The sequence below is a fragment of the Crocodylus porosus genome, unplaced genomic scaffold (genome assembly GCF_001723895.1).
Source record: "Crocodylus porosus isolate Cpor-Errol unplaced genomic scaffold, CroPor_comp1, whole genome shotgun sequence".
NCBI lineage: Eukaryota > Metazoa > Chordata > Crocodylia > Crocodylidae > Crocodylus > Crocodylus porosus.
This window is the reverse complement of record NW_017728886.1, coordinates 144021201-144046137: the sequence shown is the minus strand read 5'-3', so window position 1 is coordinate 144046137 and position 24937 is coordinate 144021201. Positions and strand designations below refer to the sequence as shown.

General features: G+C 41.9%; 1 protein-coding gene across 3 annotated transcripts in view; it reads left to right on the top strand.

Moving 5' to 3' along the window:
• Positions 1-24937, top strand: part of PIGN (phosphatidylinositol glycan anchor biosynthesis class N) — a 155840-nt gene that overhangs the window by 45226 nt on the left and 85677 nt on the right. For all 3 annotated transcript variants that reach the window (XR_002102371.1, XM_019542154.1, XM_019542163.1), the window contains exons 6-12: positions 3024-3148; positions 5608-5738; positions 6817-6933; positions 11626-11666; positions 14572-14631; positions 15691-15783; positions 17534-17589. Coding sequence is in view for 2 of the 3 variants with exons in the window: in XM_019542154.1 (XP_019397699.1) it covers positions 3024-3148; positions 5608-5738; positions 6817-6933; positions 11626-11666; positions 14572-14631; positions 15691-15783; positions 17534-17589 (623 nt within the window). In the remaining variant the exon portion in view is untranslated. The remainder of the gene's footprint in view (positions 1-3023; positions 3149-5607; positions 5739-6816; positions 6934-11625; positions 11667-14571; positions 14632-15690; positions 15784-17533; positions 17590-24937) is intronic.

Sequence of the window (24937 nt, the reverse complement as noted above, 5' to 3'; positions counted from 1 at the left end):
CGTTCGACCTCGTCATCCCTTGGGGCACTCTGGTGAACAAACGTTCCCCCAGATCCTGGTGGTCACCCTTGATAAACTTATAGGTGGCCATCAGATCACCCCTGAGCCTGCGCTCAGGCTGAAGTACAATGCTTTAAAGAATTTTTTAAGAACTTCTTTAGCACCTAATCTAAAACCCAGCAATTGGTAGACTTAAGTAAAAAAAAAAAATTGTAAAATCTTTTAGAAGTTACTATTAACCTACGAATAACCGGGTGTACTTTGTCTCCAGTTTTAAAAATATGCCAGCATTCCTGTTGCTGTTTGTGCATCCATTAATACACAGGTCAAAATGCTTTCCCTTCTTTGTGTATGTGAACACGCAGCTTTAACTATGGTTTTATCATAAAGGCCTCTTACTCAGATTAGGATTGTCTCTTGAAATTAGAATTTCCATTTTTGTTGATTTCTGGAAGATATTTTCCTATGCAGCGGCCACGTCTACGCAAGATGCTGCCTGTGCAGTAGCTCGTTACTACTGTGCAGTACCACTGCATGACATGAAGTTTGATGCCACACTACTGCGCAGTAGTAATGAGCTACTGTGCAGTCAGCGTCACCTAAAAGCCTTTTGGCGATGCTACTGAACAGTAACTTCGGTTACTGTATAGTCATTTCATACTTTTGTATACTGACTGCACAGTAACAATTGCATAGTCAGCATCTTGTGTAGACGCGGCCAGTAGCTTTTTTTTTTTTTTTTTTTACTGGTGGTCAGATGCAATTTTTAACACTTGTCCAGATTTGAATGACTCTTCTCTTCCTTTTTCCACATTATTAAATTGACTGTATCAATTGCATGATGGCTAATGTGCAGAAAGAAATGGAAAGAAAGTTCTTGATAACTGTTGTCTTCTGTTCTGTTGGTCAGTGTAGTTCTCCATGTAGCAGTGCCCTCTCAGGGGGTTGTCTGTGTTGCTTTATATATTCCCTTGGAGACTTGACTTATAAAAATAATGACTGTAGGCCTAGTTCAGTGGCAAATCTTCAGCCATATTTATTATATACAAAGCATCACCTCACTAACACATTTGTCAAAGGATTGCACATAGGGCCTTCTCAAATACCCCTGGGGTATGCATACCCCTGGTTGACAACCCCTCCATTAAGTCAATTGACTCCCTCAGCTACCTGAATGATAATACCAGTGTTGCTGCACTGTGGAGCAGAAATCAGACAGTCAGAAGACTAGCTTCCCTGCTTAATATACACATCCCAATTCTGCAGAGGGTGTTGTATTTGAGAAAACCCAGTAATGAACTTTATCAGTCAACTCTATGTCAGGCATCTGTAAAGCCTAACCTCACAGGTACCTTCCAGTCCAAGTGCCTGGTAAGTGTGAGGTCTTCGGTAAAGTCAGCTTTGGTCAATGCTCTAGCAAAGCCTTAATATGAATTGTATATGCAGTGATCAGTGCTTATATTAATCACTACTCTTGGGAGCCTACAACTGTTAGGAAAACTGGTATTTCTTACTATGTCTGTCTCTATCAGACTTTAACTATCGGATAAAATTTACTGTATCAAAAGTTTAATTATGTGTAAGCAGATGGGACTTTTGAAATGGCATAGGAACGTATCCAGCTGGAGAGAACCACAGGGCTTTGTGTTCCTCTTATAAGATGGCATTCAAGATGGTTAAGTCTTGAAAAATATTTGTGTTTACAACTGATGCACTTTAACTGGCACGGAAACGTGGGTCCCTAGAACTTCTCTGGCTCCCATGCCTCGTTGTCAGGACCCATGTTGGTTTGTGCTTCATGCGGAAGCACAGGTCAGCATGGATTCTGGCATAGGGTGACACAAAGCAGCATGAGAGCTAGGTAACCCCCCAGCACCCCATGCCTCCATGTAGGTGTCCACTCTGACCCATGGTTACATGTGAAGCATGAGTCAGTGTGGGGATGGGGAGTGGGAGTGGGGTAGTCCCTGACACTGTGTCAGGACCTGTGCTGACTTATGCTTCATACAGAGACATGAGTAAGTGTGGGTCCCTGCAGGGAGGTGCATGGCACTGGAGATTACGCAGCTTCTGCACTCCTGCCAGGACCCATGCTCATACGCCCCTGCATGAGGCACAGGTCAGTCTGGGTCCCAGCGTGTAGGTGCAGGGTCCTGTGAGTACTGGCACAGAGCACCCAGAATTCCCTGTGTTTTGGGACCCATGCGGTCTTTCCCTGCGTACAAAGATGTGACCCAGGTGTTTCTGTAAGCAAAGAAACCCTGGCAGGTTCCTTGGGGACTTGAGGCACCAATCCTACCTGGGGTGTCCAGAGTGGGGCCCCCTCAAGCCCTTGGAGCAGCTGCCCAGGTTGGTGGGAGAGTGCTCCAGGCTGCCCACGCTCTGTTGCTATAGACCAAATAGATGTTGGCCACAGGAACGTAGCAACATTTATTAGTGCTTTGTTGCACCACTGAAGTGGCATGATAAAAGGTAGGAATGTCTAGATATCCAGGATTTTTGCCACTGTAACAATCGTTATGGTGGCATGCATTTATGTGATTTCAGGTGATGTCTGTTTGTATCCATAGAGAGCCACATCGGGGCAGCTCTGCACAGTGCTGCCTAGAGTTATATTGATATATTCTTAGCCATCAGTTTCTTGTATTCGTTTTCCATTTTAAATCAAGTAACAGTGGAAGGTTACAGGCAGAAGTTAAATTCATAGGCAGAAGTTAAATTCATACCCATCACTGAGGAGAAAGAAGGAAAAGGTTGGCTGTTGCTGCCTGCAGGGACCAAAAAGCTTAACTTAGAGTTGTACCTATCTTGCAATAGCTAAGACCCAGGAGTGATGATTTTACCAGAATGTTTGTTTTTATTAGCCTTCTCTAAGGATCAAATAAGTTTCTCCCCCTTTTCTGCCAAATTCTAATGTGGTATTAATGTATTAATAAAAGCTGCATTTTAAAAGATGTATATCTTTTTTCCCCCCATCTCCATGGTGCTAAAAATAATCTTTTGATTTTTTTTTTTCCATATAGAACTTCTTCTATGCTGCCAGAAGTAATCAAACCATGTTTTCTAAAGTAAATGAGGAAAAAGTAATTCTCTTCCTTCATTTGTTAGGAATAGATACAAATGGACATGCTCATCGGCCAAACTCAAGGTACTTTTTCATATGCTAAATTAATCCTTATTTGTTTTTAACATGCATACCTTTTTGCCCTAATTCACATTTTTTAAACAATATTTCTCATGGCATAGCTGAGATTTGCAGATTTTGAGGCTGTGTAAGGGTTTAGGTTGCCATGACGACTTACCTGCTGAATTTCTTGGGATTTTACCAGTTTAAAGCCTCAATGTCGAATTTTAGTAAGATGCATCTAGCTATAATAGTTTGCCCATAGGTAATTTTAGCAGACCCCTTAATTCTAATCATCAAGAAGAGTAATAAACTTAACTATAGAAAAATACTAGAATATTAGGAATACTGTCTACCTGCAACCTGTACGTTCCCAAAGGGGTAAAGTTGAGGGTCTGTTTTAATTATACAGCAAACAGGAAATTAAGGAATAACAAGGCCAAAATTGCAGCTTTTATTGTAGATGAGTGACAAATCTTTATTTTGGGCAGCTTAACAAAATGGAAATTTAAGAAACAAACTCATTACAGGTGCATTTTGAACATCATTTGAAAATTTTTTCTCCACTTTACTCCCAAGTTTAGTTGTTCTGTATTTCCTTTACTGCCACCTATTAGGGCAAACCTTAGAAACATGACACGCATGTGCTTTAGAGTTCTCCAAGACATTCAGTAGCCATCTCTATTACTTAAAATAGTGGTAGGCAACTTTTTGTCCTGAGCTTGCAACCACACCCCCTACTGTGGGGGTGCAAATCTCTTCCTTCTCCCTCCCCTTGTCCCCCACCCATTTCATCCCTTCCCAAAGCTCAAGCTGTCTGCACTTACCCTTGCTGCAGATACCCAGCCCCTCTGCAGTGAGGGTAAGCTCAAGCACAAGAGGGAAGTAGGGAGGGTTGCAGAAGAAGGTGCTATAGAGGGAATGGGTGGCTTGGCACAGCTGTGTGCATCTCAGTTTATCCCCATTTTGCCCTAGGTTGGGCCAGACTCAGCTTCTTTATAAGCTGGATCTGGCTCCTGGGCCTTAAGTTGCCAACCCATGATTTAAAGATCTGCTTCATAACCGTAAGAAAATGCTTAGTAGGAAGACAGTTACTGATTTTTTTTTTTCCCCCTTCTCTGAAAAATTAACTTGCAGCCCTGCCTTGTTCTGCTACAAAGTTGTTTGGAACCCACAATATTTATGGTTCGTGAAACTCTTAAGACAAGCTCTCCATCAAGGGAACCTTTTATTCGTAGGTTAATAGTAACTTCTAAAAAATTTTACAATTTTTTTTTTTTTTTTTACTTAAGTCTACCAACTGCTGGGTTTTAGATTAGGTGCTAAAGAAGTTCTTAAAAAATTCTTTAAAGCATTGTACTTCACCTTTAATTTGCCTCATTACTGCAGAAGATTGAGTTGGACTCTTTTGTCAAAGGCAGATTTGACCTTAGACTTAACAGTACAGGAATCCACTTGAGATTCTGGAGTTCTAGGAGCCTCCAGACTCCACTACAGCAAGTCAACTCATCTTTTTCCCCACTGGTTTTGTGTATAAAGGAAGAGAAACTTGAACCTCAGATTCTTTGATAGCTTGAATCCCTAGCATTGGCCCTAGTCAAGAAGTGTGCCTTAAACACAAGGCTGTTCTACCATGTACATCTCACTGTGTAATCTGCAGTTCATTTGAAAATCTGTGCATGTACAGCCCTAGCATTGTCCAAAGGTAACGCTGTGCTATATTTGTAAAGAAAGGAAAAGGAAACAGCTAAGGTTTTAAAATTTTTGCAAAGTCTATCAGTAGAAATGTTGTTGCAATAAACCAAGAACCCCATGGAAAATCAATTATGGCTCATAACAATTAACTTTCCCCCACTCTGTATTCTCCAGGAAATAACATTCCTCTTCCTTTAGGAATAATCATATTCTTTTACACAATTAGAAGGTTTATCTATTTAACTACTCTTATTTGATCCATAACTACTTCTCCATGCTCTAAGGTTTACTGTCCTTTTCCTTTAAGAGATCATTCCATTGACACAATGGAGTTGAATAAAGGAATTATTCTACTTGGTATTTAGCTTAGGCTGTATCTGCTTCTTTCCCAGACCTGAGGAAGGGCATTTTGTGCCCAAAAGCTTATCCAACAAAAAGTATTACCAACCAAAGCTTGTTTTTCTTGCTAGACAGAGACTGTTGTGATCCTGGAAGATGCAGATCTCTGTGGAAAAGGTAAGATGCAATGATAGCATGACCTTTGGAAGAGGAACCAAAATTCATAGGATCATTGGAAAGCAGGGTTGCTAGTGACCTCAAAGTTTTGTGCATAGAGGAAGAGAAATCTGAACCTCAGATTCTTTGATAGCTTGAATCCCTAGCATTGGCCCTTGTCAAGAAGTCTGCGTTAAACACAAGGCTGTTCTAGCATGTACATCTCACTGTGTAATCTGCAATTCAAAGGTCACCTGAACTCAAGTGGTATAATTTTTCTCTATTGTTCACAGGGAATATAAAGATAATATCAGAAAAGTAGATGACGGCATAAAAGAAATTGTATCTCTTCTTGAGGATTTTTATGGAAATGATGGGAAAACTGCCTTTATTGTAACTTCTGATCATGGAATGACAGACTGGGGTGAGAGTTGTTAAATCTGTGCAGTCTGCTTTGGGTATTGGCTAACATCTGATTTTATGACTAGGTTGTAAATACTATTCTCACTAAGGCTCTGCAGCCACCAGTCCGTGCTGGTTGGTTATCTTCATGCAGTGCATGAATCACAATGCCTTTGTATACTCTACCATAGCTAGGAAAGAAGTTAAGGGGCTGCTGAGGACCTAATTAGCCTTAGCACCTGAAGTAGGCATTGGGTATCCGGGGAGAAGCAGAAGTCCAGCTCAGCAGTGTCTGGGAGAGGCAGAGAACAGACTATTCTCGCTCCCTTTGTGAATGAGCTAGTTAGATGGAGGTGGGGGATATGTAAATAGATACCTACCTTTTTCAAGGAGCTTAAAAATGATTCAAAGTAGCTAATTAAAGACAGGTCAGGGGCCTATCTTAACCCCTACAAATGCTAGGACACAAGTCAAGTCTTTAATTATCAGTGACTAGTTTTTCATAAGGGTTAAATTAAACCTTTACATAGTTTTCATGTGAAAAACTGGTAACGTCTTATCCTTTGATCAGTTCAAATTTCCTACTTGATAGAATAGTTGCTTGCCAGAATATTTTAACACACTGCCAATTATGCAAAATCCAAGTATGCAAAGGTATAAGATCATGTTACATATTAAAAAGCTTAGCTATATAGTCTTTTACAGTTTGATAAAACTCTACTTTCTTCCCTACGGAAATTAATTTCCATATAATTATCATATCAAGGCAAAAAAGTAGTATATTTTAACACTGCTTTGACAGTAGTTGTGTTCTAGCATAAGAGACATGGGCTTCACAGAGTTTGGTCTTTGAAATTGATGAGTAGAGGTACAACAGTGGTGACCTAGATTTCAAAGGGAAAGAGTGGTGGCCTTTTCACTAAACAATCTTAACATATTCCAGAAATATCTGTATTGCAGTTATCAGAAGAGGGATTCTAGTAAAATATGGAGCTAGAGTCGGGCTGTCTGAAGTATGAAAAGTTTCCATAAACCTGGCTTTTGGAATCACTGCCTTGCTTATAAAGTTAATTCTGCTTCTGGTTTGACACAATCTATAGGATCTCATGGGGCTGGCCATCCCTCAGAGACTTTAACACCGTTGATTGCATGGGGAGCTGGATTGAATTATCCCCAGAGCGTCACATCTCAAGCCTTTGAGGATAATTTTTTGAAAGGTATGTAAATCACCAGTTACCTTTAAAACCCACATCTTTCAAAGAGCACATATAAAGCAAAACATAATAAAAGGGTAGTATGTAAGCCTCACATTTTTCCAGGCTCACATATAGTAGAAAACCTTGTAAGTTTAACAAGCGTAAAACTAGACTTATGTGCTTTGCATTCACCAGCACAAAAAAGAAATAATTGGTTGTGTGTGTAGCTTTAGTGGGAAACTTTGCTATTGATTTCATTGTAGTGAGCCCAGTTCTCCACAGGAATGAGGTTTTCATGTCCTAGGTAAAACATGTTTTTTAGGATCTTTTGCAAAAGTTAAAAAAATTCTGGAAAGAATCCTGAGTATCCTTCCCAGGTTTTAGACTCTTCCTGCCTCAGAAAATGGGCATGGCAAGTCTGCTGGGAGGACATGCTGCTGTAGTCTGTCTAATGGCTGGTAGCTTTTAGGGTACACTGTGACCCACCATAATGAAACCGCCAGAAGTTACTTGGTCACACGTGCACTCTGGGCATGAACAGATATTACATTTGTCATGCTGCAGACATCTTGCAGCATTATAAAATATGAGGTGACAGATATGCACACCCCCTGGAGTGCTGCAGAAATAGTGGAAGCGCCCATATCATGTGTGGTCGTTGCATTGTAGTGACATGGCAGGGGGCATGTCTTTTGCTCCCTCAGCATCTCTCAGTGCTCTGCTCTTTCTCCCCATGCTCCCTCTCACTGTGGTTTGGTGTGGGGGAGGGAGAGAGAGAGAGCAGGTAGATAGTGATTGAGTGTAGCTCTGGGGAGCGCAGCTTGCTTGCTCCCCCAGGGACTGGGCTGTGAGCAAGCCTGGGACCAGACTAGGCCTATCCTGGTTGGGCTGTAGTTGTAAGACAGTGTAGGACTGGGGCTGTGAGCAAGCTCATTCACATCTCTGTCCTGGCTGGGCTGTAGCATTACTTACAGTGCCTTAAGAAGGCTGGGCTGTAGGAGGTACCACAATTTGTAATACAGACAGTCTTGTTGTTTTCAGTTCCAGGATTTTTGTTTGTTTTAGGTCTCCAGCTCCTCCTTTCAGCTTTTACCCCCATCAAGGATGGATTCTACCCCAGGCAGCAGTTGCAACAGAGTTAACTTGTTCAGTTTGGTGTAAAGTAATTGGTATGCTTCTCATATGGTTTCAGTGGTATGCTGCTTGTTCTGAGATGACAGAATTTTCCTTATCAGTTACTTCACCTGTGTTTTGCCTCCCCGATGGCTGATCCATGCTACCATTTCAGGCAGAATCCTGATGACATACCTACATCTGCTGTGCAATGTAATAGCTTTATCCATCAGGCCATCTTCACAGCTGTATCATGGTTTGTCTTTCTGAAGAAGGGGAAGCCTAGATTCTAGAAGCTACTTTCAGAGTAACTTCCAAGGGATGAAGTTACACTTAGAGCCTCCTAAATTTGTGGAATGTTAGGTGTTAAAGTTAGAATTTGCTGTGAACAGTTGTACATCAAGGGTTAATACCGTTTCTTGCCTGCACAACTCTGACTTGCTACTAGAGGACGGGTGAGCAGGGGCATGGCTATGAGCCAGGACACTTGGACCCTGTCCCTGCTTTGGGTGGGAGTGGGGGCTGGGAGCAGTGTATCCTGGGATGCTGGAGGACTGCACATTGCTCATTTTCTCTCTGTGGAATAGACTGAAGTTATCCTAACGTGAGCTAGATAGCATCGCCCAGAGTTAACTCTCACCTGAACTGATGAAGTGACATAACTTTGAGACTCTCAGAGGGCACTTAACACAAGTTCACAAGCTTTAATGTGCAGACACTTGTGTTTTAAGTGCCCTTCAGATGGTCTAAGTGTAATGTGTAACTTTACAGGCAAAGGCAACCCACCAATTTTAAGTCTTATCCTGTGCATACAAACAAAATTGTTGTCTATGCACAGAGCTGATACTTCTTCTTTGCTTTGTGCATTCAGAGGTTAATATGAACAATTCCCTTTTGGATTGGGTGATTTTTAAACTTCCTTTCCTCTTCTGCTATTGGTATTAGTTATTGTTTTCCTTCCTTGTCTTGCTGTTCAGCAGATCTTGATAAGAACCTTGGATAAAAGGGTAAGGGTGTTTGTCTTGCCCAGCAGCAAGAAAACAGCTAGTTTCATAGTGCTCAGGGTCAGAAGAGACCTAAACAGATCATGAGGGCCAACCCCCTGCCCGGGCAGGATTGGGTGCCATGGTCATATCACCCCAGCCAAATATCTGTCCAGCCTCCTCTTGAAGACCCCCAAGGTAGGAGGGAGCACCAACTCACTTGGGAGCCCATTCCAGAGCCTGGCAGCCCTGACTGTAAAGTAATGTCTCCTGATGTCCAGCCTGAACCTTCTCTCTAACAATTTGTGGCTGCTACTATTCCTAGTAACCCTGGGTGGTGCCCGGGGAAACAGTCTCCCCCAAGTCTCACTGGCCCCTCCTGGTGAGTTTGTAAACAGCCACAAGATCTCCCCTCATCCTTCTCTTGTGGAGGCTGAATAGGTTCAGGCCCTTTAGCCTCTCTTCGTAGGGCCTGCCCTGCTTCCCCTTGACCATGCAAGTGGCCCTCCTCTAAACCCTCTCAGTGCTAGCCACATCCCTCTTGAAGTGCGGCACCCAAAACTGGACACAGTACTCTAACTGTGGCCTGACCAATGCCGCATAGAGGGGGAAGAATCACCTCCCTGGACCTGCTTGTGATGCATATGTAGGTTCATGACAAGGTGCAGTTAGCCTTACTGACCTCTTTCTGGCATTGGCAGCTCATGTTTGTCCTAGAGTCATTTGACTCCAAGATCCCTTTCTGCCACCGTGTTGACAAGAAGGGTGTTTCCCAACCTATAGGTGTGTTGCTGGTTCCTTCTCCCTAAATGCAGCAACTTGCACTTGTCTGCATTGAATTCCATCCTATTCTCATTTGCTTACCTCTGTAATTTTTCTAGATCTAGTTGGATTCTGTCCCTCCCTAACAGCATTAGACACTTACAGAAAACATATGCATTTTAGCCATAGACTAGTGGTAAGATGAGGAAAGTGTCTGTTTTTCTGGAAAATAGTGGAGGTACCTCCATCTTCACAACCACACTCTATTCTATAGCTTAGTTTGGCTTCTTACGGTACCTTCTCTGGGGGTACTGAAGCAATGCTTCGTAAGTCTCTAAAAGAGCAGCCTCCAGTAACTGCACAGATGTGGCCAACCTAGTAATTTATATTCTCTGTAATGGTTTTCTTAAGGGGGAAACACTTGTAGGAAGAAACAGTTATTCTGTCCCATTACAGAAATATGGATGAATATTGAATGAAATTCAGTTTATTTTGGCACAAGCTCAGTTATAAATTAATGAGCGGGTTTGAGACAGAATCCTGTCTTTGATCTCTGTGTGGTATGTGCTGATGTCAAATGGAAGACATCTGCAGAGATGGAAAAATTACCTGGGGGATTGGTATTTGAATCTTATGTATAGAGAAAGAACTCTGCAACTGGGGGGTGATGGGAGGAAGACAAACCAATTATGAAAAAGCAATTCGGTGCTGTAGTGTAGGTAAACTGCTGTTTGCATTTAAAACACTAGCAGCTAAGATCTACTCTGGGTGAGTTCCAACATGTGGTACATAAAATGTTGGTGGCTGTCAACGATTGGTTTTAACCTTTATTTCCCCTAACTTTTCCTCTACTTCTAATAATGGGTAGGCTTGTGAAAAAAATGGAAAAGCTGCTTGTTGCCATAGGAGTGATGTTGTGAACAGGGAGCAAACTCAAATTAGGAAAGAGATTTCCTTGAAGGGAGAAAAAATTATCAGCCAGATGACTCAGGAACTCTCTTTCAAGTACATCTCTTTCTAAAAAGGTGATGAGTGTTTGTTTTGGGATAGGTAAAAGAGAGCTTTTTTGAAAGTCAGCAGCTTAATTGGCTGATAGTGAATAAATTTGATTTTGTACAAATGTGTTTTAAGTTGTCTTGGACTGTTAAATGAGTTGTCTTGAGCTGGTAGCTCCTAGGGTACATTGTGACCCACTGTAACAAAGCTACCAGAAGTTACTTGGGCACATGCATACTCTGGCCATAATAAGAAATGACGTTTGTCATGGTGCAAACAACCTTGTAGCATTACTAAATATGAGGGGACAGATACGCACATCTCTTGTAGTGCTACAGAAATATGGAAGCACCCATATTATGTGCGGCCATTGCATTGTAGTGACATAGTGGGGGATATGTCTTGTGTTCCCTCAGCATCTCATAGTGCTCTGCTCTTTCCTCCCACCCTCCCTTTCACTGTGGGCTTTTATTTCAAGCCTGACATACATAGTAGTGATTAGATTTATCTTGCAGTGAGTATGTGCTGTGTTTCTTTAGAGAATATTGAGATAACCCTTTCAAAGCAGACAAAGAAAGATGGACACTGTTTAAATCTGCTTGAATCATTCATTTGGCTCTGCAGGTGATTCATCTGTTATGTTGCTTAAGGTTGTAGGATTAAAAGACTTCAATCACAGATACAGCTAGTAACTTCATTGTGGATGAAGGAAACACTTCTGCCTTTTCAGTTTGGTCTGTGACCTTCCTTGGGTCTCCTTTTATACTTTATTGAGTGCAGACAAACTCACTAAGTATCAAAGGAGTTATTACTTCAAAGTCTCTTTATCAGCTAATTTTATGTGTTCCATTTCTTTTAGAATGGAAACTGGAGAACAGGAAGAGAGTGGATGTCAACCAGGTGAGAAATGATTCCACCTCAAAACTTAAATTTCCTTTTAGAATGTAATCTCACAGAGTTTATAAAAGAGTTTGAGAGAGTGGGTGATCACATTAAAGTAACTTTTCTAGAATTGTCCCTTAAATTCTATTGGCGGAAGGATTTGAACCATTGCATACAAACTGTGTGCATCTTGGGAAAAATTGGTTCTGTAAGCAAAATTCAGTTGATACGAAGACTTCATGTAACTTTTTTCTTTTTATTTATGTATACTGGGACAATCCTTAATGACCTTGTCACATACTACTGTGGAAAGATCATGGTGTAATACACAGTGCCTCTACTGACAGCAGTGGTGAGCTTTCAAATAATTAGCAGGGTACATAAATACCATAATACTTGTAGCTTGTTAGACATCACTTAAATTTCCTGTCCTGTTCACCTTAACATCTGCAGGGGAGAATCCTTTTATGAACACTATAAGAATTTGCATAGCAAATGGTAGTTTCAGACTCCTTCCTACAGATTTTAAGGGACGCATTTATAGCCCTCCCCTGCCACTTAACAGCTGACATGGTCTCTTGGAACTGACTCCTTTCCCTCCTTCCTTGCCTGCCTCCTGGACACTGGGTTACTGAAAAAAGACAGGAGGTGGTTGCTGCAGGTCATGAGCATCTGAAGAATACTTTTTGGTACATAACTGAGTTAGCCATTTGTGCAGAGTGATCTTCCAAAGCTGTCAGATAACTGTATTTACTCAAATATGACCCATATTTTTTTCCCAAAAATCAGTTGCTGTCTTAAAAGAGGGATGTGGGGAGTAGACAGACCAATCCTACTAAAGCTGAACTGCCTACCCCCTTTTCAAGCTGGATGGGAGTCAGCAGTGCCTGCTGAGTCTAAGCAGTTTGGCTCTAGCAGGATCTGACGCTGCTGGCTGTGCCAAGTTGCCTGCCCCCTCTTTTCTTCTCAAGCAGAGCTGGGTGGACAGCCAGATGTACTGGTCAGGTCAGCTGATGGCCCTGTCCTGCTGGGACCAAACTGCTCATTCCCTCTACTCAAGGCCAGATGGGCCCTCAGCTCTCTCCAAAGGTGCTGCTAGATAGATCAGGCCCTCAGCTGAGTTAGCAGACACTGCTGTCTGCCCACCTAGCTCAGCTAGCGAAGACAAGAGGGGCTGAGCAGTTTGGAGTCTTCAGTCTCACTATGTTCTGTGCTGGGAATTACTTGGAAGGATTCCATAAATGTGGCTGTGAGTCTTTCTACCTTTTAGAGATAATGGCTCAGATTCTCTATTGATACTAGAGTGAAATCAGAATAATTCTGTTGATATCAATGGGGTTATTTCAGATTTACAGAAATGTGTAACTAAGAAAATTACAGAGAGAGTGTGCTGTTTTACATTTTTTCAAACAGTTGTTATAAATATCTAAAACATTTTAAACAAAGTTGAAAGTGCAAAAGTGTGTGTGCCTCCCCCTGCAAAGGGCTCAAGCATGAAAGATTCATCAGAACAAAATGCCCATATTGGCGGAGATTAAAACACCCTCCCTGCCAATCATCCTTCATGGGGTTATAGATTTAGGACCATCTGCCCGGCTTCCACCTTGCAGGGGCCCCTTTGGCCCAATGTGGTACTGACTGGCAGTCCACATTTTGTCGCAAAGTGAAGTGTCCAAATTCAAATCAGAGAGAGACTTTTTAAAAAACTTTTTAAAAAGGATATTATACAAGTAATAAAATCAAATAGTGAAAGTGCAAAGGTATGTTCCTCTCCCGGGGGCCAAGCATGAAACAACATCAAAAACCCCATCATGGCACAAGGGATTGAAACTGCTTCCCCCATGCCCTTCATGAGGTTACACATGTAGAACCAGCTATCTGTCTTCCATCTTAGTGGCTCAATGTGACACAAACTGGTCCACATTTTGTTGCAATTTGAAATGTCAAATACAGTCGTGACATACCTGGACCAAGAATCAGAGGAGTCAGAAGGCATCATCGTAGCTGGCCCCTGTGAGCCAGTTTCTGTGGCTTTTCAGTTGCTATCTTGGCTGGCCCAACAGAAAATTGGCCAGACAAGTCATGTTCCATTTGGCTACTTGGTATGTCAGCTGTGTGAAAAGCGTTTCCTCCACCTTGCAGAAATAGTAGTATGTCAGTGCCACTGGGTGTAAGTAGTGGATGAAAGTCCCTATGGCCAGAGCCCAGGCAGCAACCAACCCTGGAGGTCACCTGTTCTCTTAGCGATGGGTAACTTGTACAGGGTGTGCCAGGCCAGATGGACTTGCTTTGGTGTTGCTGCCACTAGGCAGCGAGAGAGAGAGAGAAATTATGGAATTATTAACCATTGTTTGTACCTTTTCTCATGATGAATAGTATCTTGTTTCATTAGAAGCCCTGCTGCACTTAAAGGAATCACTCGTCAAGTAAATGGCTAATTAAATGTGACAAATCTCAAAAAGAACCTGGCCCTAAATAAGTAAAAGTTAGTCAGTGGATGGATGACACTGACATTGGTTTAATGCACTGGATGGTTGCTGTATTGCTTAGAATAATGAAAACAGCAGATAAGCTTCTCTCTTCAACATTGATGAAGGAGATATTTAATTTACATGAACAAGTATAGAGGCGTTAATTTGCATTTAAAAAGTGAATTTATTTTTAAGATATATTAAACTGACATTGGTTTAATAAAGAATTAAAATTCCTTCTGGTATCTCGACACTGATTCCATTCAAAAATCAGTAAAGTTATTTTATTTTAATTGACAAATATTTCTTTGAAGTGCTTTTCACTGCTCTGAAATTCTGACAGATTCTAGCACTTGCATTTTAAAATAGAGATTCATGAAAATTAAAATAAATGTATCTACTCTCTAGATTTCTTGAAGCGTTCTAAAATGAGAACATTTCTGTTTCCACAGGCTGATATAGCCCCGTTGATGGCTTCTCTTATTGGTGTTCCTTTTCCTTTGAATTCTGTGGTAAGCAGTTTTACTCTAAAAGGCTGTGGGGAGGGAGAATGGTTTTATTATACAATGTAGTGTGGTATTTTAAATTATAACAATTGGTCCCTTCAGTTGTTGGTGGGCTGAGGCCAGGAAAGGTTTTGCTGGTTTTCCTTTAAGAATGGTTGACAGCTCAGGTAGATTTGAACATTTTATAGGCCTTTGTAAGTCTATGCTAGGCTGAGGCTGGAAGTATGCAAAGTCAAGAATTATAGCTTGCTTCCTGCTAGCCTGCCTCAGTGCAACAGGATGGAATAGCTCTTGACCTGGGACCTGTTTCTTAATATGGAAACAGGTGTAGCTGGAGAACTAGGTACAGATTGTGCAGATTTACAAGAAAATGAATGTGTGTGTATGTGTGTGTGGCGGGGGGAAACGAGAACATTAAATGAAAACCTATAGCATTTAAAAATGGACCTTTTATAGTTAAAAAAAAAAAAAAAAAAAAAAAAAAAAGTTATGCTCCAGTAGTTGGAAGTAAGATTTTTTTTTTTGTGCGTCTCAAGAGAATTCAGTTAACATTATTCAGAGATCACCATTTCATTATTTTTCAAATGGAGAAATTGTGCACAAGGATGGTAAGATACCTTTGATGTCACACTAGTATGGAAAGCATGGGTCAGACCTTCTGGACACAGTTCTGCTTCGTGGAAGTTGATGAAAGCTGTTTGGCTCAAGTGGTAACAGGATTGTGCCTGTGATCCTATTTCACCAAATCATTTCATTTTTAAAAAAGATAAAGGATGGTATTTTGGCTAAAATGGCCTTTAGCTTCTCAGTTAATAATTTATGGTACTTGGATTGCATAGTAGAGAATATTACCAGTTTTTCAGCGAGGGTTGGGAAAAATCCTGTGCTCTATTTATTACCCTAATTAGTCATGATGCAAAGAAATTGTGAAAGGAAAAGTATTTGTAGTTTTAACAGTAGATCGTTGTTCAGTCAGTATAACTAACTTCACTGTCTTCTTGATCTTGCTTGTGATTATGTGAGCAGACATGAATCTAGTTAATTTTTAATAATTTATATTTGCAGGGAATTCTGCCTCTGGAATACTTGAACAACAGTGTTCATTTTAAAGCTGAGAGCATGTTTACAAATGCTGTTCAGATTCTTGAGCAGTTTACGGTAAGTAAACAATATTAAGGTGGACAGGTTCTTCATCCTACATGGCTTTTGAAACTAAAAATATTCATGCCATTCTACTTAAACTATTTTATAGTACAGTGTATACATTTCAGGTTACGTTTTTATGATGGCAGCTTGTAGTACCGAGCAGAGGGAAATAGCACTTGTGTGTTGTCAGCTATTTGTTCAGTCTCGTACACACAAGTAGATTTATGTGCGATTGAAAATATGCTACTTTAAATTGATGAAAACCTCCTTTTTTTAAAGAATAGATTCCTTTCTGACCTAAATGTGAATGTTGAACTGTAGGGATTAGTTTTACATTGTATTGGACATGGGGATTTAATTTCTCTGGCTCCGGCTATTGCAAGTGCATGTTGCTCACACTGGAGTCAATTAATAATGTTTGCTTGTGAGGGTTGAATTTGGCTCTAAATATGTGACGCATAAAAATATAAATAAGTTTTTGGTTTTTTTTACTGAAACCAAGTGCCTATTCAGTTCCAAATTCAGCTGAGCAAAGCTTAATAACCATGTCTACAAAAATACATGGGCCATAAAGTGACAACTGGGCTAGTATCCTGCTTCCCAGACCCATGGGCTTGGGAGTCCAGATATTTCCCATATCCTGTAAGGCATCCTACTTGCAAGTCCCAAACCCTGAGGTCTGGCAGTTCAGATGCCCCTTGTTATGCTTGATCTTAGCCCAAACACCAAGAAGCTGGGAACTGGATCCAGGTCTCTTGATGGCCAGATGAATGACTTGACTGTTTTTTTTCATTTAATATTGATGGTTTTCCTCAGCTTTTTTTCAGTTAGATTTATCTTCTTTTAATAGGCTTTTGTGTAAGTTGTATGTTTTGTTCTGTTTTGCGTTAATTAAGAGCCAGAGCAATTATTTTAATGTATTTGACTTATATTTTTATTGTACTCCATTTTTTCCTGGCTTGTTTACTTCCAAAGTTCTTTGTAGGGGGAGAGAGAGTTATATACGTGAGCAAGCTCTCTTGGTTTCTCTTGAAGTAAATGTTGTTCAACAGTGCATAGATATTAAGTATATCTTTGTATTTTCTATGATGGACAAATCTGGCCACTACTTCTGCTACCTAGGGAAAAAGTTGTTTTGGATGGATGAGGGGAGATGTGCAGCAGATTCTTAAGCTGCTGGATCTCAGGAGCAATGTACTAATCGCTTCTTGGCCTCTTGAAGGCTCGGATCGAAAACACTTAAACTTCCTTGCTGCTCTGTATGAACCATTAAGCATCAGGTCAAACTGGTGAAGAGCTTGGGCCAAAGGACTATCAGGCAAAGTGACTGACTACATCAGTGCCTCCCACTTTTGTTTGTGTCCAAGTTAATAGATCCAAGATCACCATTTCCAACATCTTTACAATTGTGTGTTAGTTCTTGTCTGTTGGAATTACCACTGGTACATTTATTTATCATCCTGTGTACTGTGGAAATACTGTTGTGAGAACATCTTGGGAAGTGGGAGTAGAGACCTTTTATTTTGTCTGTCTCTGAGCTGCATGATCTTGTAGGGACAGGTATGTCAGCTGTGTGAAGAGCCACACACAACTTGAACTATGTGTTCTCAAGAATACCCAATTTTATTACCAGTGGATTTGAAATTTCATCTCCTTAAACAAACAACACCCCAGCAGTCTGTTCAAACATTTGGTATTTCAGGTTATACACTTAATTTTATTTCTAGTTACAGCTTTTGTTATGTTTTCATATTGTTTACAGGTTAAAATGGCTCAGAAAAGGGAATCCACATTATCATTTCTATTTACACCATTTAAGTAAGTGTATTTTAAAACTTACTCTTTTGAAATGAGTGATTTTTTTTTTTCACTGTGTTCATTATTTTGAAAGTAAGGTAGAGTGCCACCTTAGAAAGCAGCTGGTTCAGAGAGGAGGTATGAGCTTTTGTAGGCAACAAACTAGATCATCAGATGCACTTCTCTAAGGTCCTACCCTGCTATACCTTCTGCATGATTTCAGACTAACGTCATGATTTGGTGAATTAGGATCACAGACAATAACCTGCTCAAATACTTTCCATGTGTGTATTAGAATGGTTCTCCCAGTCTTATTTGTGGATAAGAGTGCATTCTTTTGTGTGTGTGTGTGTGTTGGAATTTTGTCTTTAGAATGGATACCTTGGTGGAATTTAATCATGTGATTTTCAACCATACTTGGAAACAAAAACAAAAGAGCAACTCTTTAAATGTATTTTCAAGCCAAACAAACTTTTAAGATATTTTCTACATTTGAAAGTTCTAAGTTTTAACTAATGGCTTGAGACATTTCTAGGATATAGGATCCCAACAAAAATGTTACTTGAGATTTGCTATGTTTAATAGACAAAATGCATTCATAGTTGCCTTAGACGAAATATAGAGCTGGCTTTAGGGGTGAGCCACCATGGTAATTGGCTGAGGCAACTGTCTATGGGGGGGTTAGGGAGGGGATCTAGGAGATGAAGTTAGTACAAGATATGCAGTATGGTTGGTGGGTGGAAGAAGAGACTTGCATCTTAGGCTCAGAGCTAACATCCCTACAAATCTAATGCTTCTGATTATAGAATATTTAGGGCAGAGTTGCATGTTGTACTTAGACCGTATTAAATCTGTGGAATGTTAAGTAGTATTGAAGTTACAGTGTTCCATAAACAGTCGCACATTAAGGTTTAATATTTTTTCTTGCCTGCATAGCTCTAATTTGCCACTAGAGGGCTGATGAACAGGGGCACTGATGAACAGGGGCATGGCTATGAGCCAGGACTCCAGGGCTATATCCCTGCTCTGGGTGCCATGGAGTGGTGTCGGGAGCTATGCATCCTGAGATTCTGGAGGATAGGCCTGTGGGAAGAATAGGGAAGTATTCGATTCGGATTCAACCGATTCAGAGGACTGATTTGATTCAGTGATTTGAATCGCTGTCCCTATTTGATTCGGCTAAGTCGGCTTTGAAAGACTCAGCGCTGATTCAGAGAGATTCAGTGATTCGGATCGGCCAGGGAGAGGGAGGCACAGCCGGGCAGCTGCAGGTTCTCCCGTGGTTCTTCCAGCTGTGCCTGCCTCTCCCTGGGTGAGGGGAGCTGCAGGAAAAGTCCTGACGGCTGCCCTGCCCAGCCCCAGCCTCCTGGCACTTTAAAAAAGAAGGGGAAAAAAAAAAAAAGCTCCACACTTACTGGCTGCAGCAGCAGCGATCAGGGTCTCTGGGTGCTCCCCCCCCCCATGCAGCGTGGGGCAGCAGGGATCGCCACCCACATGGCACCCATGTGGTAGCTGCCTCATGGCACAGGTGCAGTGCATCTCGGCAAGGTGCTGTGCATTGGCTGGGGTTGCTGGGCCTGAGTGCTGTCGGGCTTCAGGTGACTGCTGCAGTCGATGAGTGTGAGCTTTTTTTTTTTTTTTTTAAAGTGCCGGGAGGCTGGGGCTGGGCAGGGCAGCCATGGGGACTTCCCCTGCAGCTCCCCCTGCCAGAAGAGAGGCAGGCACAGCTAAAGCAGCTGCGGGAGAACCTGCAGCCGCCCAGCTGTGCGTGCCTCTCCCCAGCTGATCTGAATCTGAATCTTTCCTGAAATGATTTGGATGTTTCGAATTGATTCAGAGCTTTTAATGGGTCTCCAGATTCAGAGATTCGGCCCCTGAATCAGGCTGAGTGTCCTGCAAATCAAATTGGTGACCGAAGCTTCACACAGCTCTACTGGAAGACTGTGTGCCTGAAGGTACCCTTATGTGAGCTGGGTAGCATGGCCAAGAGTTAACTCTCATCTGAAGTTATATAACTTTGAGATGCTCAGAGGGTGCTTAGAATGAATTAGTTTTAACATGTGGACACTTGCATTTTAAGTGCCCTTACTATGTTTCAATTGTAACATGTAACTTACCCTTAGTTACTAGAGCATTGCTATTTTATAAAGAGCCATTTTTAGATGTACATAATTTTTTTCTGTGTATTGTGATGTTCTTGCTTTCATTTGGAAGCAGATTTCTGCCCTCTCGCTGGATATTTAATAAGATGTGTTTTACATGTTTTCAGTGGTTTCCTGCAAAGAATAAGATTGATTTTTTTGGTAAATATGTGTTTAGCTTCTGCGGGAAAGGAGGAAGACATTGTAGAAATTCATTCAGCATGATTAGTCCTTGGGTCATCAGTGAATAGCTGCTTATCTTGTGAAGATAATAATTGAATTGGGGATATTTGTAGGGCTTTTAAAAATACTTTGTGTACAAAGTTTGATTAAAGCTGTTCCCTCATCAGGATATCCATATATTTTCAGAAAATATTTTGTTCTCCATGAATGTAGTTTTGGGTTGTCTGCGGATTTTTAGTTGAATTTACTCAAATATGTTTTTGGAAAAAAAACAAAACTGGGGGGAAGAAGGTAAGATGAAATTCACAAGTTCCACGCGGAGGAAGAAGTTGAAACAATATTACCTGTATTTGTGTCAGTAATATCTGTTTCCTGTTCACACCAATTCAGTCATTGTGCCATTCACCCATGATGTGGAAGACCCATGTTCAATCTTTTCTCCATGAAAGAATTTGAACCCACTTAACCCATATCCCAAGAGAGTGCCTCATACCATGCTGTTGGCTGTTCTGGGATGGATTGTCCTGAATTTCTCCTGCTTTGTTGCTGTCCCACTTCTCTATAAAATACTTGAATGTTTGTTGAGCCAGAGTGTGTTACTTGCTAGCCCTTTGGTTAGGATGCTCAGTGGGGAGGTGGAAATCTTGTGTTTCAGTCCCCTTTTGTATAACAGTCACTGACACAGGAACAATTTCAACATTTCTCAGCATACTCCGTAGCACAATAGTTAGAGTAGTGTCCTGAGAAGTAGATGGTGTAGGGAGTTATCCTTCAGGAATTGCAGGGAATTACCCTTAGCACAATTGGCACCACCATTGCTGAACGTGGCCCTTAGTTTCTTTTGTTTTTATTACAAATGCCTCAAAACATTGCATTGCATTTTGGGTGGAACAGAACCTTTTGTTAGCCCCAAAATAACTCATCTCTCTCTCTCTCTCTTGTTTTGGTGATGGAAAAGAAATGGCTTTTGAGTCAGGGGAGCAGGTTTGGCTGGTGAACTGAAAACTGAGTTGTTCATCCAGCTCAGCTCTCCATATTCACTTCTTCTCATGTTCTCATCATAAACTAGATGGTTTTCCAGAGTTGTGCACAAGCAGTGGCTCTTTCTGTTGCTGCAGCGAGGTCCTCCTTCGTACAGGTCTCACCAAGAAATCTGCAAACAAGCACATGCTCCATGGTCTGCAATTCTCACCACACTCACTTATATTAGTGTCATTAGATTAGCCCCATTTAATTGTTTGTTTTTGATCATCTGTTTTGCGTGCACAGGTGATTTGGGCATAGCCATGGTGGCCAATCTGGATCCACTCCCCTTGGAAGGTCCTTCTGGGGTTCCAGGTCCATTTTTTGAGCACCTGATTATACACAATCTTTCCTTCTATAACCTTAATCGTGCCCTGTCAGCCATTGTGTTCAGTGTCGCAACACTACTCACAAAACTGTTTCACATTTTAAGCCATTTAGTTACTTCTTTGTGACCATTGAGTGGATGCTTGGGATCTCCTATCTGTTGTGATCTTCCTTTTTGGCTTGCTAGCTTTCTTCTTATATCAGGTGGTACGATGCCAGTCAGTAAGTAGAGGCTATTCTTTGGTGTTGGCTTTAGACATCTTGTTGTTTGATGACGGCTGTCATTTAGAACTAGGTCTTTTTTCTTGGCATGAACTGATCACTCCCATACTGGAGATGCATACTTCCCAGTGGAATAACACAGGTTAATAGCACTGGTTCCTAATGTAGCTGGATTTGCTTCCCACTTTGAGGTGACCAACTTTCAAGTACGTTGTTGAGGGCTCTGACTTTCCCTTTCATCTTCTCTACATGTGCTTGAAGGGTAAGTGTTCTGTTCAATGTCCCCAAAGTACACAGGGTTTGGGTGATTAGTCAGTGGCATTCCATCCCTGATGATGTTTATTTTCCACTTGGCTTCTCTGTGTCATAGGTGAAAAGCTGTGACCTGCACCTTGGTTGGATTGGCACAAAGCTAGTTCTTATTGTAGTAATCTGAGAAATTGCTCAGTGCACATGTCAATCTGTTCTCAGTGGTATCAAACTCCTTCTGTAGTGACGTGATGCATAGATCATCAACATATGAAACTCCTTGTATTACTCTGTATGGGTTGGTCATTAGTATATGTTAAAAAGGATCAGTGTTAGCACAGTGAGAGGCCATTTTGTTGTCTTCTCCAGCAGCTCTGTTTCTTGCACAGCTCTGTGTAAAAATGCCTGTTCTCCAAAAGAGATCAAAGAGCTTCAGTAGGTGGTAGTCATGCAACACACTGTAAACTTTGTTTGGTAAGCAAGTTTTGGTGGTTGACTGTGTAATATGCTGCTGATAGGTGTACGAACACAGCACCTGTTATCATCCCTTTCCCATCCTGCTGGGTGATGTTTAGTATTTGGCCAGTGCAGGACTTGCCTGGTCTAAATCTGGCTTATTCTGGTATTAGATGTTGTTTGACATGAGGTGAAAGGTCATTGAGAATAAGGTGTTCATAAAGCTTATAAAGATGGCACAGAAATTACACTGGCCTAAACTTCTTTGAGCCAGTGGCATCTTTCCTGGCTTTAATAGATCTATTAAACGAGTCTCTTCCCATAATTTAGATATTCTAAGGGCTGATGGGCAGTTGTTAGAAGGCATAATACCCATAGCTTGGTTGCGGAACCAAAGGTTTTGATCTGCTTCATGCATATGTTGTCGAGTCCAGCTGTTTTGCCGTTCTTCAGGGGACTTATTCCAGCATCAAGTCCATCCGTTGCATATGGCATACTGAAGTGATTTTTCCTTCAGATCAGTTTGCTGTCTAGTCTGTATTTTAGGCTGTTTGTTTAAAACTTTACCATTGAGCAGAAGTTGATGAGCCACCTAGCTGGCTGTGATGTTATGTTGCTGTACTTTCTTTGGGTCGTTACTCAGCTTGCGAATGGTTAACCTTGCTTTTCTGCTAGCGTAGGGTGCATCTATTCCTTTGATCAGTTATTTCCATCACCTTTCTGCTTGGAGCTTGTTAGGGCTGCTGCAGTAGTGCTGCTGCAATAGTGTCTTCTGAGAAAGGATCTCTGTGAAACATTTGCTGGTATTTTTTGTATTTGGCTGTTAGTATGGAAGTAAGCCCTGGTATATACTCTGTTCTGCACCCTTGAGGCATATACCTCTTAGAGGTTTTGCACAGTGCATTCATGAAGAGGTCATAGTTATCCAAGACTGGCTTAATGTGTTCACTTTTTTGTCCAGGTCTTCAGAAAAGCCTCTCCAGTCTGCTTTCTAAATATTGAAGAATCTACATGTTGGTACTATATTTGGAGTTATGGCTGTTGTGACACTGATAGTGATTGCATTATAGTATCATAGTGCTTAGGGTCAGAAGAGACCTAAACAGATCATCAGGTCCAACCCCCTGCCCTGGGCAGGAACAGGTGCCAGGGTCATATCACCCCAGCCAAATATCTGTCCAGCCTCCTCTTGAAGACCCCCAAGGTAGGAGGGAGCACCACCTCACTTGGGAGCCCATTCCAGAGCCTGGCAGCCCTAACTGTAAAGTAATGTCTCCTGATGTCCAGCCTGAACCTTCTCTCTAACTATTTGAGGCCATTATGCCTAGTAACCCTGGGTGGTGCCCGGGGGAATAAAGCCTCTCCCAATTCTCGTTGGTCCCCCCTAGTGAGCTTGTAAATGGCCACCAGATCCTCTCAGCCTTCTCTTGTGGAGGCTGAATAGGTTCAGGCCCTTTAGCCTCTCTTCGTAGGGCCTGCCCTGCTGCCCCTTGACCATGCGAGTGGCTCTCCTCTGGACCCTCTCAATCCCTCTTGCAGTGTGGTACCCAGAACTGAACATAATACTCCAACTGTGGCCTGACCAATGCCGCATAGAGGGGAAGGGTCACCTCCCTGGACCTGCTTGTGATGCATGTGTAGATGCACGACAAGGTGCGGTTAGCCTTACTGACAGTTTCCTCATATTGGCGGCTCATGTTCATCCTAGGGTCAACAATGACTCCAAGATCCCTTTCTGCCACCGTGTTGACAAGACGAGTGTTCCCCAGCTTATAGGTGTGTTGCTGGTTCCTTCTCCCTAGATGCAGCACCCTGCACTTGTCTGCATTGAATTCCATCCTATTCTCATCTGCCTACCTCTGTAATTTGTCTAGATCCAGCTAGATTATGTCCCTCCCTTTCAGCGTGCACACCTTGCCCCACAACTTGGTATCGTCGGCGAATTTGGACAGTGTGCATTCCACACTCACATCCAGATTGCTGTTAAGGATGTTGAACAGTACAGGCCCCGTGACTAAGCCCTGGGGGACTCCACAGCCCACATCCCTCCAAGTTGTAAATGACCCATCCACCATCACCACTCTCTGGGTGTGACCATCTAGCCAATTTGCCACCCATCTGACTGTAGGCATCAATGCATTGATCTGTGTTGTGTGTGGGAAATGGGTTCTGAGTCCAACGCAACTTTTTTTTTGCATGTAATTTCCGTATTGCTGTCAACAAAGGTAAGGTCTGGATTATGTCTTTACCGCCATCAGGAGCCAGTCAAAGACCTGGGTAGCTTTGAGTCATGGATCAGGCTTAAGTGGTATGTCTTGACCCACAACTCAGTCGAGTTGCCATTCTCATTGTTTTTGCTGTAACTCCGTGTAATACTATAGCTATTAAAGCCACCTATGATCACACATGTTTTTATGTGGTTTAGGTTTCCTGGGCTCACAAAGGCAAAATGTTTCCCTGGAGGCTTCTAAACAGATGTTATTAAGATGTTATCCCTATGAATGGTAAAGATTTGAAAGTTATTTTGCCCAGTTATCAATATTTTGTTGATGATGAAGTCTGATTTTATGAAGATAACTTGCCGTATTTCTTGTGCTGCCTTTCAATGGCTGATCTCATCCCAGGTATCAATGGCCTAATGTTGTTTGGCCCTCTCCGTATCTTTTGGAGACAGAGCATGTGGCAGGCCAGTAGGGGGTGCTCCTGCGTTGAGCCGCCCACCTCCCTGCGCCCAACCACCTGCCAGGCTCCGAATGCCTCCCTAGGGG